At 30.3% G+C, this 18,209-nt stretch overlaps 3 protein-coding genes across 4 annotated transcripts in view; 2 read left to right on the top strand and 1 right to left on the bottom strand.

Annotated features, from left to right (window-relative positions):
• The first annotated feature begins 3,414 nt into the window (after positions 1-3,414).
• LOC105619714 (melanoma-associated antigen G1) lies at positions 3,415-5,056 on the top strand. The gene is made up of 5 exons (XM_012201232.1): positions 3,415-3,732; positions 3,875-4,037; positions 4,178-4,272; positions 4,369-4,500; positions 4,813-5,056. Exons 1-5 carry the CDS (start codon positions 3,415-3,417, stop codon positions 5,041-5,043), a joined length of 939 nt encoding a protein of 312 aa, XP_012056622.1. The 3' UTR covers positions 5,044-5,056.
• Positions 5,057-8,793: 3,737 nt separating this feature from the next.
• Positions 8,794-13,937, top strand: LOC105619597 (slowpoke-binding protein). The gene is made up of 8 exons (XM_012201116.1): positions 8,794-9,149; positions 11,331-11,497; positions 11,836-12,101; positions 12,478-12,772; positions 13,132-13,223; positions 13,299-13,424; positions 13,505-13,578; positions 13,838-13,937. The coding sequence occupies exons 1-8, from the start codon at positions 8,794-8,796 to the stop codon at positions 13,935-13,937; spliced, it is 1,476 nt and encodes a 491-aa protein (XP_012056506.1).
• Positions 13,938-14,938: 1,001 nt separating this feature from the next.
• The window catches only part of LOC105619596 (probable histone-binding protein Caf1), a 3,724-nt gene continuing 453 nt past the window's right edge, over positions 14,939-18,209 (bottom strand). The window contains exons 1-5 of one of the 2 annotated variants that reach the window (XM_012201114.1): positions 17,325-17,499; positions 16,462-16,987; positions 16,115-16,372; positions 15,322-15,649; positions 14,939-15,118 (exon numbers count right to left, since the gene is read on the bottom strand). In XM_012201114.1, coding sequence (XP_012056504.1) covers positions 14,939-15,118; positions 15,322-15,649; positions 16,115-16,372; positions 16,462-16,987; positions 17,325-17,499 — 1,467 coding nt within the window. Of the gene's footprint in view, positions 15,119-15,321; positions 15,650-16,114; positions 16,373-16,461; positions 16,988-17,324; positions 17,500-18,209 lie in introns of those variants that run through there. The other variant, XM_012201115.1, reaches the window with a different exon arrangement.

Below are 18,209 nucleotides of genomic sequence, written 5' to 3'. Positions count from 1 at the left end.
ATATATATATATATATATATATATATATGTGTATATATATATATATATGTATATTATACCATGAACGAGAGTAAAACTCTCAGATATATGTTTTGCCAAAGAACGATGAGCTGATCCTCGAGGACCTATAAGAACAATGCGAAAAAGTGATGGGGCTCCATAGTGTTTTCTAATTTTCATTAATGTTGCGCATTCTTTACCCAACTCTTGAATCGTCTTATTACCAGCTTGAACTTCCTAAAGAAAATTGTTTTCATGATTTCATAACAAGCTAACAACATTTAACATAGAATCAATCAACGAGTATTTATAATAATTATAGAATAAAAATTTTGCTAAAATACATATATTATGTAGAATATTAATATATGAACAACATATATATTAATTTTATAATTATATTACTATAAACGAATATAAGTCAAAGATTGATAACTAACAATTAAAAGATTAGCATAAGCGTCACGTAGACCTCGAAGATTTTTCTTATAATCGCATTGTCTTATATCTTCTACAAATAAACATTTAGAAAAAAATGAATTAGATGGAGTTAAAATTCTATATCATAAAGATTATATTTTATAATTATGTTAATATATAAAATATGGAAAAAATATTATTAATATAATATCGTTAATCTAAGAATGTTATAATTTATGTTTACAGAATGAACGTGTTTTGCAAAGATGAAGATGGATATGAATGGATTTAAAAGGAGAGATTATATATAATAATATTGTAAGTATACTTTTTTCTTGAATCTTGTCTTCTATACGGGATAATATAATTTGTATCACGTGTGTTGGTATTATGCCGACATACTGCATGGCACGTGCTTCCTTTTTATTTCTTGGTATATCTGTACACCAAATTATTTATTTACGCAAAAGAGAAAAAAGAAAATTAGTTATTCTTTTCTTGTAATATTAGTTATAATATATTGCAATATATATATATATTATATTGCAATAATGTTGCAGTTTTTCATAATAATCCAAGGTTCATTTTATTAAATGCAATAAAATTTTCGTAAGCAAAATTACCAACTAATATCCATCCAGATTCATGAAGTATTCCTGACATTAACATTTTCTTCATTCTGTTTGCGATCTCATTAGCATCATAGCAACGACATATATTCTAAAAAACACGTATTTATGTATAATAAACCTTTGGTGTACAATCAAAAATAAAGAAATTCATGCAACTTTTTAGTCTGAAACATCTTATGAGAAATAAATAATTTGGTAATATCATACTCCAATAGGAGATGAAGCATAAAGACCTTCTAAGGTAACAAGACAAATCCCAGTTTCCTTTTGAAGAATTTTTGCAAGAGTCATTTTATCTATACCAACAGAGAAGAAAATCTGTTTTATTCATTTTAGAAATAATATGTAGATACAAATATTGAAAATCTTCTTAAAACAAAAATTTTGGTTTATTGCATTTTATAAATGTAATTATTACTAAATACTCGAAGATATAGAAAATAATGAAGATATATTAAAAGAAAATATTTTGATATTTGTAACTATAATTACATATTATCATAATTATGATTATTATTACTGCTTTGGAACTATAATTATAAAATGTAATTGTAGCCATATAAATATCATAAATTTTTCTCTTAATGCAGATTTTCATGTTATATTTAAGAATATATCCTTACAATTAGTTATGACTATATTATAACGTATTACCGAAATCTGGAGGAGCTATAAGAATAACTCTAGAAATATCTCGTTTTCGTATAATATGCTGGACACTTTGTTTTATAAATACTATTGGGTCATCTGGCTGCTGGATCAGTAATTGCGTCGCTAATTCCTATGAATTTTTTTATATTTTTTTATAATACAATGCAATAAATAATATGATTTAATAGAATGAGATACATCCTAATATAATCTAAAATACATACAAAATGTAACACAATATATAATATAACAAATAATCAAATCGATAAAAAATATTTAAGTGGAGTAAGATGACCTTATTTTATTACATAAAAGAATTCATATAATCTGTGTTTTTCCATGTATGGTACAAAATCCGGCGGAATAATTGATAACTCTCTTGTCGCTTCTTCAAAATTACTCATATTTTATAAATTTGATGGTTAATTAATAATAAAAAGATATTAACATATATTTGATATATTTAATTAAATTCAAGCTATACGCGACTTTCAGTTTTCGAGAATTATTCGCTTTTTTTTTATTCATATACAGAGCATGTTGGAATACAGAGTAATGCAAATTGATCATATTCAGAGACGAATTATAATTTTCGAAGTAAATTAAAATGCGAAAACAACAGTTTCAGATATAAATTAAATTGAGATTACTGAACGATCGAATTGTAATCTATTATTTCTGAGAAACGCAAAATAATAAGAATTAAAATTGTATTTTTTTATAAAAATCAGATAACTATATTTACAACAATAATATGTATATATCGGAAATAATTATAAAATATAATTTTTCGAAAATCTATGTGCAATTCAATGTTAAAATTGAAATTTGTTATATTTATTAAAATTTACTAATAACTTAATATTAGTATTTACATTACATATTTACATTAAAACTCGTTATTTTACTGCATATTATCTTTTTTATTAATATCATATTATACATATATTATATACATATATGTACATAAAAAATACAATATGTGTGTTACAGTTCTTTGCGTAAAATTGTTATATTCCAAAGAATTTTTTAGATTTTTGTTCTGTAATTTTGCTAGCCTTCTTTTGCAAATTATAATTATTATTTTTATATTATTTTAATATTGTTTCAGAATATAATAGAATGGAATAAAACCAAACAATGTACTCAAAAAGAACAAATCGAAAATCATGGATATGTTACCCACCGTGGAAATTATCCGTAGCTACATAGTTTTGTATATGGAGGCGCCACTAAACGGATTCCATCTACTTCAAATCGTACAAACTTGACGGTTGATACTTGACTGTTTTTTAGAGAGGATATTTAATCGAAATCTCTCGGGATAAGGCAGCTTGGATTTCACATGTTTAGCTTATATTTAGTATTTTGAGAATTAATCTCTCTTAAACTATCACAAAGCACGTAAAAGCTTACTTCTAAAGTAATATTCATGTGATCTGTTCAGAATGAGTAAGAATATATTGTACTTGTTCGAAGTGAAAATCGATGTGTATTATTTTCCATTTTTTAATGAAACTATTCACGTTCAAAATTCTATGAAAAAAAGACAGAAGAAAGTTAACAAATGTATATCTACGTGGATAAAATAATGTTTTTCTTCTATTTCTAAATTATGGAGTAGCATTAGTTATCATAACCTAATATTCTGTATAGTGAATAAGGATTGTGTTTATTAGGTAGAAAAAGAGGATCCCAGAGCAATCGCAACATGAAAGAGAGTAGCGAAGATATGTTTTTATCCCAAGACTATCCTGGCCCGAGCAGCCAAGCCAGCCAGACTAGTCAGGCCAGTGTATCATCACGACATACTAGAAGTTCAATCATCAAGGATTCACAGATTATGAGTTCGCAGGATATGGAGACACAAAAAGAAATGCAACTAATCAGTAGTATAATAAGATACCTTTTCATGGCAGATCGCAACAAGCTACCTATACAGAAATCACACATTATCAAACATGTACTGGATGGAAATGGCAAAGTATTTCGTTTTATTATAGAGAGTGTAAATAAACAACTGTCTGAGGTATGTTTATTTACTTTATGAATACTACTTATTTTTAAAATGATAATGGTTTATATATTAATTGCTCTTACAAAGCAAACTATTTAAAAAATAGAATTGTATATAAGATTAAAAATTTCACATAAATTATGATATTTGAAAGGTATTTGGATACAGCTTAGTAGAAGTTGAAGGTAATAAATATATATTGGTGAATAAAATAGAAAATGATCTTCCACATCTCATCTTCAATGATAATCATAAACTGGTGCTGTTATATCTTGTACTTGTTCATATTTTTATGTATGGTGAATCATGCAAAGAAGGTAATTTTTGCTTTTTGATAATTTACATGTTGTCTAATACATACCTGATATATTGATGATTTGTGATGTAAATAATAAATTGAATTTTTGAGAAATTATTTAATAAGCTAATGTTGAAAATAAATGAAGCATTTTTATAGAAATACTGTGGGATTTTCTTCAAAATCTGGGTATTATAACTGATGATAATTTTCAACATGAATATTTTGGCGACATCAAACAATTAGTAACAGTAGTAAAAATCAATATTAACTATTACAATTTATGTAATCATTGTAGTTGATTTTTAAATGATATTTATTCATATATAGGATATTTTATTCATATATAGGATTTTGTAAATCAGAGATATCTTGAGAAAGTAATAATAAATAAGAATGATCCAACGGATTTTGAGTTTACATGGGGCTCTCGTGCGAAAAATGAGTTCACTTATCGTTCGGCTTTGCAATTTGTAGCAGATGTAAGTACAAAAATATGTAATATATTTAATAAAAGAGATTATAGAGATAAAAGAAATAATAAAATAATTAACATATATGTAATAATTAACATATATGTATTAAATATATATTTTTATTAATATTATATATAAGCATTATTTAAAAAGTTCTTATGGTTCATCATTTTTATTTTATTTAAAAATTTTTTAAATTAAAATTTAAAGAAATTTTAATATTCGATAGAATTTTTTTTTTGTTCTATTATAAACAGAATACAATCGCACATGTAATATGTGTTATATGTTTATGAATAACAAATATTTGAATTGCAGATATATGATTGTCCTATAAAGAAATGGAAATTGCAATACAAAGCTGTACAGATTCAGGACGAAGAAAAAAAACGTGAAAGGAAAAACATAATTTCTACGTTTTCGACATGTTACAAAAAAGAAAGAAGAAAAAACTTAAAAGTACAAATATTGTTTTTCTGTTTTATAATACAAAAAATTAAAAAAGTTTTTTTCTATATCAAAAAATATATCTTTAAAAAGATATTATAAAGTATTTAAATATAAAGAATTTAATAAAAAAGTTACTAATTTTTTTCTTTCTATAATTCTCTCTTGTGCGCGCGCGCGCGCGCGCGTGTGTGTGTGTGTGTGTGTGTGTGTGTGTGTGTGTGTGTGTGTGTGTATAATATATATATAAAATTTTTATAATATGAAACGACTATTTATATAATTGAAAAACTCGCGATAAAAGAGTAATGCTATATATTTTTAGACTGAACTATTTAGGATTTCTCAAATATATTTACTGTCCCTGAAAGCAACCTTAAAACTGCAGGCATTAAAGAATTGTGCTTCAAGCAAAAATGTGGAATAACCCGAGTCACGTGCGAACTCGTGCATGTGCTCACAATTTCATTTGTATGGTTTGTTTAATTAAAAATATTGAAGAAAAATGTACGTATTATAATTCGTACGGCAGATATCTAGCTATCCCGCTAGCTATACCTCTATAATTATCTCATTAATATTTTTTACGATTTTTTTGCATTGTTTATTTTATGTATCTAGCGAGACTCTAACAGTAATTCTTGCTTGCCAAAATTGATAACCAGAAAAAAATGCTTATAAGTTTGTTTTATCTTCAGAAGCTTTTCACTTCAACGCTTCGGACGGAAACGCCTTTCATCAATTGCGACAAGAATCGTTAGTTTTGTTGAGTTTACATAAGCCGCTTTATGGATTTAGGACAGAGAGAAAAGAAGCTTTCTGAGATATCCCTCGCACAGATCTTCTTCACAAACGGGGAGTCCACAGGTTGCCAAACTTTTCGTGTCAGATATCTGGCGATTGTCCGTACATTTACCTTACGCCTCGTAAGGGCGAGGTGCGGGAGGGTGGTTGCGCGGAACGGAATCTGTGTCGCGCCGGGTCAGTCGCGGCCCGCCGTCTCCGGGATCGCGCGCTCTCATCAGTGTCCACCCAGCCCCGTTGCTCGGCGGAGGCCGCCGAGCGCCGTCTCCACCCACGCATCTTCATTTCGAGTCGCGCATCGCGATTCCGCTGCGGCGGGCACCCCGCGTGTCGTTCCTTGGAATCCTCGCGCGCCATACACTGCCTACGCAACCCTATGCGGGGTCGATAACCCGCGAGAAGACTCGAAGTCTTATCCCGAGTACATTGTACTTGCTCTGGAAAAGTCACAGTGGATCGTCACGATTTCAATCGCTTTGGTACGTGATTAATTTATTTATTGAAGTAAAATTCAATTTTTTTCCGTCTTACAAGATTTCATACAGAAGCGGATTTCATATCAAGAACGGAATGAAAAATAAGGATATTTTTACACAAAACGTGACGTGAAACACTTATTAGATTATAATTCAAAATAATATAATATCCTCCTCAAAGACTTTTTAATTAAATCTTTGATAACGAGTTGCATTTTTCTTTTGAATCACAAAAATTTATTTATATATTTAAAAAGAAATTTATGTATTTAAAAAAAAAATGAAAGGTTTGTATGTATATTATTATATATTATTATGTATGTATATTATTATATAATATTATATACAAATGTATGTATATTATTTTTTTTCTTAAAAATAAATATATTATTGACTCCTCAGTATATCGCACTTTCGTTGCTGAACAACATGAATAAGGATACTCATAACATCCTGATACTACGGAAATACGCTTTATTTTCTTGCAAACAATTATTATAGATTATAAAATGTACATATATTTGTAATGACATTTAAATTTTCCTTAACATTTTATCAAATTGTTTCTATTTTTTCATGTTATCATATTGTTATTATTTCAAGAGGTTCTATAAAATTAAATTAATAAATTTAAATATAGTTAAATAGGAGAAAAGTGAATACATTTTCCTTTTTTTAAAATTAATACATAAAGATATTTATATTTTTATATTATATTTTTAAGCATTCCTGATAGCGCCGTACGAGCAGAGATTTCAGTGACCAACGATTCTGCGGACCAACCGAGATTCTCTGTGATATTTTTGAGTAGTTTCATGAGAAATTTCAATATCCAGCAGCGATTTACGTTTATTAACGGTAAGTGGTAGATTAATTTGCATTGATTTGGATTAATATGTTTCAACAGAAAACGCACAGAGTTAAGTATTAAGAAGAAACTTGCTTCAATATTTGCTACAATGATTTAATTGAATTAATAGATCAACGAACGAATAATAAAAAATAATATTAAAGAAAGAATAATATTAATAAAGTTAACGATTTTAATATCAGCACTATTAATTTTACTGAAATTATTTATTATTTATATTAATTGATTTAATAAAAAAACAGAATTAAATTTTAGAAAATGATGAGAGAACCTAATAATTACGATTGCCCGGCGCAATAAATAGTTGCACTAATTCGTGAATTATCTTGACCGATCAATATATTTCTTCAACTACTTAAGCTTGATAGTTATTAATTTGGATATTTATTAAAAAGTAGTATTTAATGGTACCGTTATGTTAACGATATATTCTGCTATAAAAACAATTTTTTATGTCCATAATATCTTTATAAATATATAGGACAAAAGATGCAAAAAAAATATATCATAAAGAGCAGGACTTCTATAAGAATAATGCTAATTCGATCATATAATATTATCGAGAATGCACTATCTTCCTTTATGACATTTTTCTTTCCACATCCAATAGGTTTCAAGATATGCAAGCGCGAGATACTTGAGAATCTTGAGATAGAACTTCCTGTGCACGCTGACAAATGATCGGTGTTTCGAGTGAAAACGTTTATTCGCTTCATATCGATCTCGAGAATAGTATTAATAGCAGGACGATTCCGCTCTTAATAATGCATTCGCATGTATCTTTTGCGACGTTGACTCGCAATAATTTGCTTCGATTGCAAAAATAGATCGAGAAAGGTCAGAGGAAAAATACAATAGTTTGTAAAGCTTGTTAAAATCTTGTTCAAACCTTTTCTTCCTTTTATTTCCATTCTTATTTTAACGCAGAGGACTAAATTCTTTAACGAAAGCTGAATGCATAATATCTTTTTTCTCTCTATTTGAAAGAATACCTATAAATAATAGAATAAATAAATAGAATAAAAATTGCACGAGGGAAAAATTCAAGTGTTTTTGAATTTCGAATATGTCAAATGTCTTTGAATTTAGAATATAAAAATAATTTGATGCAACAGATTACTTTTTAAATTATATAATTTTCCTTGAAAATATGTTATATTTATAAAAATGAAGCGATTCTCAATTATACATTTGACATTTGACATTTTCGCAGAAAAATTGTTCACAATATAATTGAAATAACATTCCGATAAAACAATACAAGAGAAATATATTTACTTCTAATAACATGTGATATACAATATTATATTTTCAATTTTATCGTTAAAATGATAAAAATAAATTTTCTTGTCTATCACGGTTAGTTTATCAAAATTTCATACCATTAACAAATTAGACTTCTAAATTTCGTTTGAATGAACATTACTTGCACTTGAAGAAATTAGAAGACTCAGTCATTAATTATTTTTACAATGATTATTAAACGTTACAAATGTGTAAAAATCTCATTAAATATTTACATATTAATTTTACGTAAAAGCATGAAAATAGTGAGATCTTGTGGATCAATCCAAAAAGAAAGCAAAGCAATTCGCCAAAGTACTTTTTCAGAGATGAGACTCAAAAGGCAGATTGATAAAACCTTTTTTCAGGTGCGCGGGATCAAACAGTAATACTTGCCAAGGTAATCGTAGTGCAACAATGTTCAATCTCTATCAGAGTCTAAACAAGAAGGATGACGGTGATGGGCAGCGGAATCGCGAGTCGGAGGTGACCGGTCATGACAGATTCTGTCAGCATCGTACTGGTCACTCGAGCACTCGTCGCCGCCGCCGTGCCGTCAATCGCAGGACGCAGAGTGCCACCGAGTTGAACGCCAGGGCGATGAGCACAGCACGGGGTTCGTTGCGACGAGGTCGCAGCGTGAGTACAGAGGATGAGAATGAGAGCGAGGATGACAAGGGCCATCAGCTGGCGAACAAGCTGGATAATCTGGCGCGGCTACTCTTCAGCCGCGTGTCGGCAGCGCGAGGATACAAGGATCAGGGCGACATCAAGTGAGTTTTTTTTAGGGATGAAAAGGCGCGTATCTTGGTCATCTTTAGTCGTCTCGCCGGATTCGGGGTCGGTTAAAATTAATCGACGGAGACGGAGTCCATAATTTATGAACTATGGATTTGAGGGAGACTTACGGAGTTATAAAATTATACGATTATGTAGGGACTCTAAAAAGTTTTAAGATTATTAAATTATTACAGAAAAGGAAATTACAGGGGATTATGAAGTTAAAGCGGAAGAGAAAATTATGAAATTGTAGAGCTATGGAATATTATAGATCGAGTTACTTAAACATGTGTTGGAGCTATAATTATAGGAACTATGTTTAGATATAGAATTTGGAACTATAATATTTATAGAATCATAGAGGCAATATGATAGAGTTATAAAATTATAGATTATAAAACGTTACAAAATTAAAAAAATAGAATTACATTCGAAAGACGATTAATAATTCAAAGTTCAAATATTTCAGAAATATGTATTTTTATAAAAGAGTATTATAAGAGTATAAAAAAAAATTAAAATTATTTCCTTTCGTATTGAGCTTTCAACCACATTTAATAGGAATAAACAGATTTGTGAAGGAAGGAAATTGTGTCAAAACGTGAAATATAAATCCCGACTCAACTACCCTCCTTCGGGAAACGAAATATACAATGATCCCTCGATGAGCCGGTTTATCCTCTTGGGATGTTGTGTATTATTCACACATATAGCAATAGCATGTATCTTCTCTTCGTTCTGAATTAGCTATTACTTGTTGCTGCAACAAGAACTCAACAGGCATGTAAATAATTATCAATATCAATGACTTTACATATCAATGATTTTCCTAGTTTGCATTCCCGTTTACCAGATCTAATATTATTCGCTGATATCATTGTGTATCCTATTAAATTAGCCGCTTCAAATATTCGTGTCACACTACGCATACTCGGGCATCTCTGTTTGTAAACCATGAACGAGAGTCCATCGAAGATGCCTCAAACATTCAGCTCTTATTGGCATAAGCACTGATTTTTCACTTTCGCGCATTTATAGTCAAGAGTATACAATTGATTTTTTTACGATAATAATACGACAATTTTCGTAAAAAACATCCGGTCAATGACAAGCGCGCAACAGAATGTTCATCGGAAGCTTTCGGAGAGCGATGGTCCTCGAATAGACGGAAATTTTCGTGTTGCAACACGCAGGTAATAATGCCAGGCAAAATGCGAAGAGTGTCCCGGGATTAAAAAATCTTTTATCATTTTCGAAATATTACCTTCGAAATATTTCGTTCTCCGATAATTCGGAACGGCGGTGACAGAGTCCCGTGGCATTCAGCACGTGACGTGATTGCGTTAATTCAATTATCGTGCTTTTGTATGAGAGTGCAAGCCGAGTATTAAGACCGACTTTGTACAACAATATATATCCCTGTAGCAGTCCGTCTTCTTTCTTTTTTTTTTTATTTGGATGAAACCCCTTGCAGCCATAGAGCAACGTGGCGCGTTAGTGATACGCGACCGCATCATAATTCGTGGTTCGCGAAGCTAATCCACTTTTGTTACTGCAAGAGACGCGATAATGCAGAGGAGTTGTCTAGGCAAACGCAAAGCTGCGCAGCAATTTTCGATGACAGGTAGAGAACGTTTTTATAAAATATGAGAAACTATATTAAGCTCTTAAGCGATTAAAAATGTTCCATGTATACGTGTATTTTTTTCTGCTGTATTTTTTAAAGTTAATCTAACAATCTATATTTCTTTTGTTTATTATTACTCCCTTTAATAATCGTAGAAACGTTTTAAAACACATTATTATACAATAGTATTATACATATCTGTTTTATTCTGCTAGTTTCTTAGAAGTTCGGCAAAAAGTTTGCATTCTTTATTTATTTATTATTATTTATCATTATTTATTGTTATTCCTTTTAATAACCACAGAAGAATGGCTTTTTAAAACAGCCATTTGATAACTGGATTCTGAATTTACAAATTTGAGATATTCGATTCTAAATATTCAAGATAATTAAATCGTCATCAATTAAAACGACGCTATGTATGTCAATTTAAACGACGCTAAAGTCTGCATTTTATTTCCTTCGAAAAAAGACTGAACAGAAAAAAAGAGAGAGAAATTAAATATGAGAAGGAATGATCAAATGGGATTTTACATCTTCCCAACAGGAACGGTCGTTACACGGCACTGAATCATGGTTCGAAATCTGTCAGCGAGGATGGAGTCGAGTACATGGAAATGGAGAAGAGATCCCGCGATCGTGCTTTATCAATTTGCCGTGACTACATCGGAAAAACTCCACGTTTTGTTCTCATTAAGCAGCTCAACAACATCGGTGAGCCTTTTTCGCTTTTATGATTCTGTCAAAACCAAAATATTAAATAAAAAATGTATAAAATGTAAGCATGAAAACCTCTCTGAAATCATAACGCGTTCCTCAATAATATTACGTATCGAGAAGATGATCGAGAAAATAGTAAATTGAAGATAAATTATGGAAACTTATGAAGTTAAAAAATTAAAGAATTTAGAAATAAGTTACGGAATTATATTGATAATCTAATTTTATATATTCAGAGACTTAAATTTTTTACTCAAATCAGTTATTTATTGACTATATCTTCGAAAATTTATAAAAAAGAAAATTAATGGAATCGTTAAAATATCTTTCAGGATCGAGAGTAGATAAGTATTGGTTCATGGTGAGGGACACCTCGCTGAAGACGGACAGACTGTTAACTTTGGTACCATTAAATCGAAATTGTCCGCTGACTGTCTGTCCCTCTACCAAAGACATCTTGAACAATCTATTCCTGGCCTTACAACACCCCTATATCTGTCCTGTTTTTCATGTCGATTTTCTTGAATATGAGGACCAAACATATATCGTCCTGATGCAACCTATCAATCAGGGCAGCCTCAAGGATCTAATATACGGCGTAAATATTTTATGCATAAAAATATATTCAATTCTTCAGACGAAAATGAATAAAAATACACATATATTATGTAAATTTTATCTTCGTACATCTTATTCAAATTAATTTTTATTTTTGCCTTATTGTTAGTAAAGTTTTATTAAATATGACCCTATTCATCTTTTTAATTATCAACATCAAACATCTAATAAATTAAACTTCATTAATTAATTAAACTCTTTCGTAAATTAAAACTTCATTAATTAATTAAAATAATGTAAGATTTTAAGATAATTGAAGACGTTTATTTCGTTACACTAGAAACGCAAAGAATTTTTCTCGGCGCTTTGTATATATGAAAACGAGGTGATGTTCTAATGAAATAATATCCTGGCAGATCGAGCGAAATTGTTGGAACGAGGACTGGATTCACAAGTATGCCGCACGAGGCAAGGGACTTAAACTACCACAAGTGCAACGAATGGGACGACAGATATTAGAAGCATTAGTGTTCCTGAAGGAACGAGGATTTCCCATAGTGACTCATCTTCACTCGGGCAATGTAGTGATTCAAAACGGCGTTGCGAGACTGGCCGGTCTGGAGAATACTCTTCTAGGCTTTACCAGTCGCATACATCCCATCGTGACGTCCCGATTAACACATTCCACTTCGATTGATATTATATGTTTCGGTAAAAAGCAAAACTTTTCAAATGGATTTTAAAGCTTTCATTTATTAATGTCAGCTTCGATGAGATACTCTTTAATACAATTTTCATAAATCGTTCTTTATATCTTCTAGCAGAATATATAAAATCAAACGATTTTAAATTAGATATTTATAGTTTATAGAAAAATGTGAATTGTATATTTTACAACAGAATATTTTAACATAATTTTTACATAGCTCTCTTTCAGCGATATATTTCAATAAAATATCAGATTGTGTTCAATGATTTTTTTTTAACTAAGTTTAATGTTGCATTTCTTTAATAAAATGTATTTTACAATAATAGGTAACTTTATGATAAACTTATTTTTATATTATCAGGGCATATGCTATTCGAAATGTGCGCCGGCTACGAATTATGTACCTTTAGACCATCTGCCGTCCAGCTATCAGACATCGAAATGTATCCGCAGGTAAAAATCGATCGAATAACCTAATGTGGTTCCTTTATAAAATAAAAATCCGAACGCTATGTATTTCGATTTTAGGTCGTGAGATTTCTCGAGTTGATATTCACGGAATCGGAAAATCGTTTCACTAGTATAGAGGAATTACTGATCCACGATCTCTTTAGGAATATCGATCTTCGTGAAATGCGATGCGCGGCCGTAACTGTGAGTTCCCGAAGAATTTCATTTATTGTAGATAAATTAAAATTAACTCAATCTTAATAAAATTAACGTGACTATTTCAGGTATTTCGTCCGACTCTGACACCTTCCATAATGAGCCTGCTCGACGGTATTAAACGGCAAGACGCTGGAAAAGGGTGAGTTTTTTACGACTTCAATATAATTATAATTTATTAAACATATGAAAATTACTGTTTATTCGATTTCGAAGTATAAATAATTACTGGTGTTGCAAATAATTTCTTTCGCATGCGCAGCTGGCATAAGACACGCTCTATAAGTGATGTCCATTTAACGCGCAGATTTTGGTAATGAACGATCACTTAATTGCGCTGATTAATAAATATGAATTTAATTGATGAGATAACATACGCGAGAACTTTATTTTTTTTTCAGAATTACGAGTATCGACAGCGAGGACAGTGTATCGCTGAACAACTTTGACGAATCCTTACTCACGCAGATATACAACGAGCTTTCACAAACAGCTTTATAATGTGGGAACAAAGTCTAATATATACATATATATATATATATATATACGTATATTTTATCTTGAAAAAAAATGCACGTTCCTATTATATTTGCAAAGTGCCAAGAAAACCCGTCGCTAATTCTATCATATATTATAATATAAAGGACATGTTATAGGATTTGTACAATGATAATATAAAGATTATTCGTGTTTTCTTCACATTTGTCTAGTACATAAAAAGAAAATTAGATAAAAAGAAAAGTAGGTCGTTTAAAATAATTTTTTTCTGTGTAATTCTAGAAATGGTAACAATCCTTTATTCTTTATAGAATCTGTTACTTATTTTAGATTTATAGTTAGACATATATTAATTTTAAATTACGTGAATTAGAAAGAGAAAATCACAAAAATAATAATAAATGAAACTGGGAAAAGCGTAAATTAAGCTAAACATCACTCGAGTTTACATCATTTCTTTATTCACGCTTAAAACGAAGTAGAAAAAGTACTTGGCATCCCCTAATGTCATTTGAGTTCTCTTATTCACTGTGACAGAGAAATAGTGCCTTCATACGAGGATGGCTCATAAAGGGTGTAACTAGCAATTATTTTATTACTGCTAACTATTTAGCTAGCTAGCTTATTTAATTTCTTGTTAACATAGCCAATTCGTCACCATAAAACAATAATACTCGCTATTCTTATTCTTTCAAAAATATTTCAAATTATTCTTTCAAAGTAATTTCTTTCAAAATTTTGGAAAAATATGTTTGGTCAAATTCGATAAAATGGCATATGTTATTCCCATACATTCGCTGAACAATGGAATCTTTCTTTTTTGTTATTTACATCTTTTGTACGATCGAATTATAAAAAGCAAGAATTATTGTTCCTTGGTGAAAAGGAATGTTCTTCATGCTCGTTACACCAAGATGTTCAACAACATGGCGCAACGAGAGTGCGCTTATCCTCAGTTGGGGAGTGACGATAGCTCAAAACAATTTGATGAATTATATTTCACGTTATGAACCACCAGTTTCAATCTCACTTCCAGGTGTCTCGGGTTCTTCGTCATTGTAAATATTCTCCGCCATTTGCCACACTTGCATTATGTTATCTTCTGATACTGAGCATATGACCCACGGTTCATTTGGATTCCATGAAAAGTCGCTTATTTTCGCAGTATGACCTCCATGTATAAACTGTAAACATATTAGAAAATTATTAGAAAAAATTATTTAGAAAATTATTAGAGAAGCTAATTTCAAATATTACATAGAATCTTAAAAATTTATAAAGATATCAAAAAACAGAATATTGTAAATTAGAAAAAAATAATACAAAATTTTTTGAAAAAATTGTTTTGGCTATTTATTAATTTCGTAAAATAAGTTTGCGTAATTACCAGAAGTTCTGGTGGTCCATCTTCAGCATCTTCACTGGACTGCTCCTCGCCGATTTTGCTGAGATCCCAAACATGTAATCGTCTATCTGTGCCACTGCTCGCTAATATAGTTTCATTATGTGGTGACCATTGGACCTGGAAGATCTCATCCTTATGTGACTCAAATGAATGTAACTTCAATTTAAGATTTCGTAAATCCCAAAGTGCTACAGTCTTGTCAGCACTGCCAGTAGCCAATATAAATTCAGAATACGGATTGAAACTCAAGCAGTTTACTTCAGCGGTATGAGCATCAACAGTATGACTTGGTTTACTAGTATTATTGCATCTGCAAATATAACAAATTTAACGATGTAATATCGCAATATATTTCTCAATACGCTGCATTAAACTATAATTTTAATGACATTAATATCAATTGTATCAAGAGAATATTGATTCTATAAATTAACAGAGAATATAAATTTTCTTGCAATTTTTTTTATTATATATTAAAAATTTTTTAATATTTTTATCTTAAGTATTATATTATATTCTTAAGTGACTTTTAACTAAAATTTAACGAAAATATAAAATGAAATGAATAGATTTACCTAGAAGTCTAAAAAATACAATCAATTGTACTATTAATGGCTACGTTTATGTACCTTTAGTCCGCGATCTATATAATAGGTGTATAATACTTGTTTATCCTATTGTAACATTGTTTCCTATTATAAACAAAGTTATATATCGTATAAATCGCGGACGCTTGCGCACGGTGTAAACGTAGCCATTTAAAGATGGCAATCACCTAGTATCCCAGATCATGAGCTTTTGATCGTCAGCGACCGAACCAAATAATGATTCATGTAACAGATGCCAAGCAACGTCTTCAACCACGGCTGTGTGTCCTGTAAAGATAGTTTTCGCATCGATAACACGATTTTCCTTCGGTGTGGCATTGATGTCCCACAAGCAAATTGTGTGGTCGTCAGACGCGCTAAGTAAATATCCATTGAGATTCGGGTTCCACGAAAGTCCGTAGCCTTCCTTTTGATGTCCTCGCAATCTGCAATTGTAATATTTAAATATACAATAAACATAATATTAACATAAATATACTCTGGTATTCTATTTGTTTAATAAATCATTAAGTACCTCAAATCCGGATGACATTCTCCATTGGGATCCGGTTTACTGGGATGTTTAGTATAATCAAATACAAGCACGTCGCTCGAGGGAGTTTTTGTTGCGATTACACACGGATTTTGCGGCATGAATCGCGCTCTATTAACTTCACCCTCATGATTAATCTTAATCTCGATCTCGATTTTGCCACTCACAGAACCAAATCCACCAAATTCACCCTTTTCATTATCATAATGAGAAGCATCAAATTGGGCATCTTCATTTGGCAGCTGGACGCTGGCGATGAGCAAATGATTTTGTTCGTCTGAAGTATGAGTGCCTAAAATTAATCTGTGGATTGAATAATCTTTTCCTTCAGGTCTGGTGACATCGGGCAGCCATTGAGCCGTTAAAGAAGGCCATTCCAAAGCATGTGTCATCACAAGATCGTATAAAAATGGTGTATTCTTCTTCCATATTTTATATTCCTCATTGATAATACGTTCCTCCACAGCGTCGTCAAAGCCCTCTGAACAAACAGCGGCGCTTAAATCTCCTTTTACATAAAATTTCTATATCTTAGAAAATACTTTGATAAAATATAAAATAATATAAATAATATTATATAATACGTAATTACTGGACACGATAAATTATTTAATGTAGGTAAACAATTGGCGAGGCATAATAGATGAAAAAATTATTAGATGAATTAGAAATGCAATATTAGTAAAAATAACGAGTTTCTCATTTTCATAAATAAAAGATAACTGATCTTTTCGATTGGTTGCACAGTTTTTAAAGTACACAATTTTAAATAGATCATAAGAGAGAACCTATATTTATATATTTGTATATTGTTCCCATTATATAGGGTGTTTTATAATAATTACCTTGTGAAGATTCAAGTCCATTGTATTTAATTCTTTTGATAGTATTTGGTACATTTGGTTGTATAGAATTAATCCTTACAATCTTAGTTGGTGTATTTTTCTTATTCGGTTTGTCACTTTTTTTGATGTTTTTCTCCAATTCAGCTTCTTGAATCATACTCAACATAATCAACATACCTTTAATCGGTTGCGATTCACCCATCATAGCAGATGGTGTAGGCTCAAGTATATGATTTGATTTATCCATCATAGAAAGATGGTGTAAGCTTAAGATTTCTTACATCAGGTTATTCCAAATTTTGGTCTTGATTACTTGGAAATTTATGCATAGCTAAACGACTGCTTCGTATTTTCATTTTTAAAGATCAGTGAGAACTAACTATCAGAGGCAATAATAACATTTCTTACAATAAATAAGTAGTCATATAAACAAACTTTAAGGTTGCTCATATAAACAATATCTAATTGCACGGGGCAAACAATGTTTTAAAGAAATACACTTCGACAAAGCCATTGCTCTCGTATTTAAAACCGTGTTTGATGAGGGACTGTGCAACCAATCAAAGAAAATATATTCTGCAAATTTTTTTACAAGAATCATACTCTCTCGCCAATTGTACCATAATTTATTACTGTTACCCTCCGATGTATTAAATCTTACGTTATTACTAATCGTATTTATTTTACAATTAAAATAATATATTTATTTATACAAATATTAAAGATGCAGTATTTTAATTAAGAGTGTATATATATATATATATATATATATATATATATATACTATAGAAGAAAAGTAAAAGAAATAACGTACGTTACGTAATAGACGACCTACTTACTTTAAAGTTTAACGTTAATACGAAAGTAGGTAAGTTCGTTTACTAA

Source organism: Atta cephalotes (assembly GCF_000143395.1).
Source record: "Atta cephalotes unplaced genomic scaffold scaffold00022, whole genome shotgun sequence".
Classification (NCBI taxonomy): Eukaryota; Metazoa; Arthropoda; class Insecta; order Hymenoptera; family Formicidae; genus Atta; species Atta cephalotes.
The sequence above is the reverse complement of the archived record's forward strand: the minus strand, read 5'-3'. Positions and strand labels throughout refer to the sequence as shown.

Coding starts and splice junctions, on each gene's coding strand:
- LOC105619714 (XM_012201232.1), top strand. CDS start 3,415: ATGAAAGAGAGTAGCGAAGATATGTTTTTATCCCAAGACTATCCTGGC. Junction 3,733..3,874: donor TAAATAAACAACTGTCTGAG/GTATGTTTATTT, acceptor GATATTTGAAAG/GTATTTGGATACAGCTTAGT. Junction 4,273..4,368: donor TCAAACAATTAGTAACAGTA/GTAAAAATCAAT, acceptor ATTCATATATAG/GATTTTGTAAATCAGAGATA.
- LOC105619597 (XM_012201116.1), top strand. CDS start 8,794: ATGTTCAATCTCTATCAGAGTCTAAACAAGAAGGATGACGGTGATGGG. Junction 9,150..11,330: donor AAGGATCAGGGCGACATCAA/GTGAGTTTTTTT, acceptor TCTTCCCAACAG/GAACGGTCGTTACACGGCAC. Junction 13,224..13,298: donor ACATCGAAATGTATCCGCAG/GTAAAAATCGAT, acceptor TTTCGATTTTAG/GTCGTGAGATTTCTCGAGTT.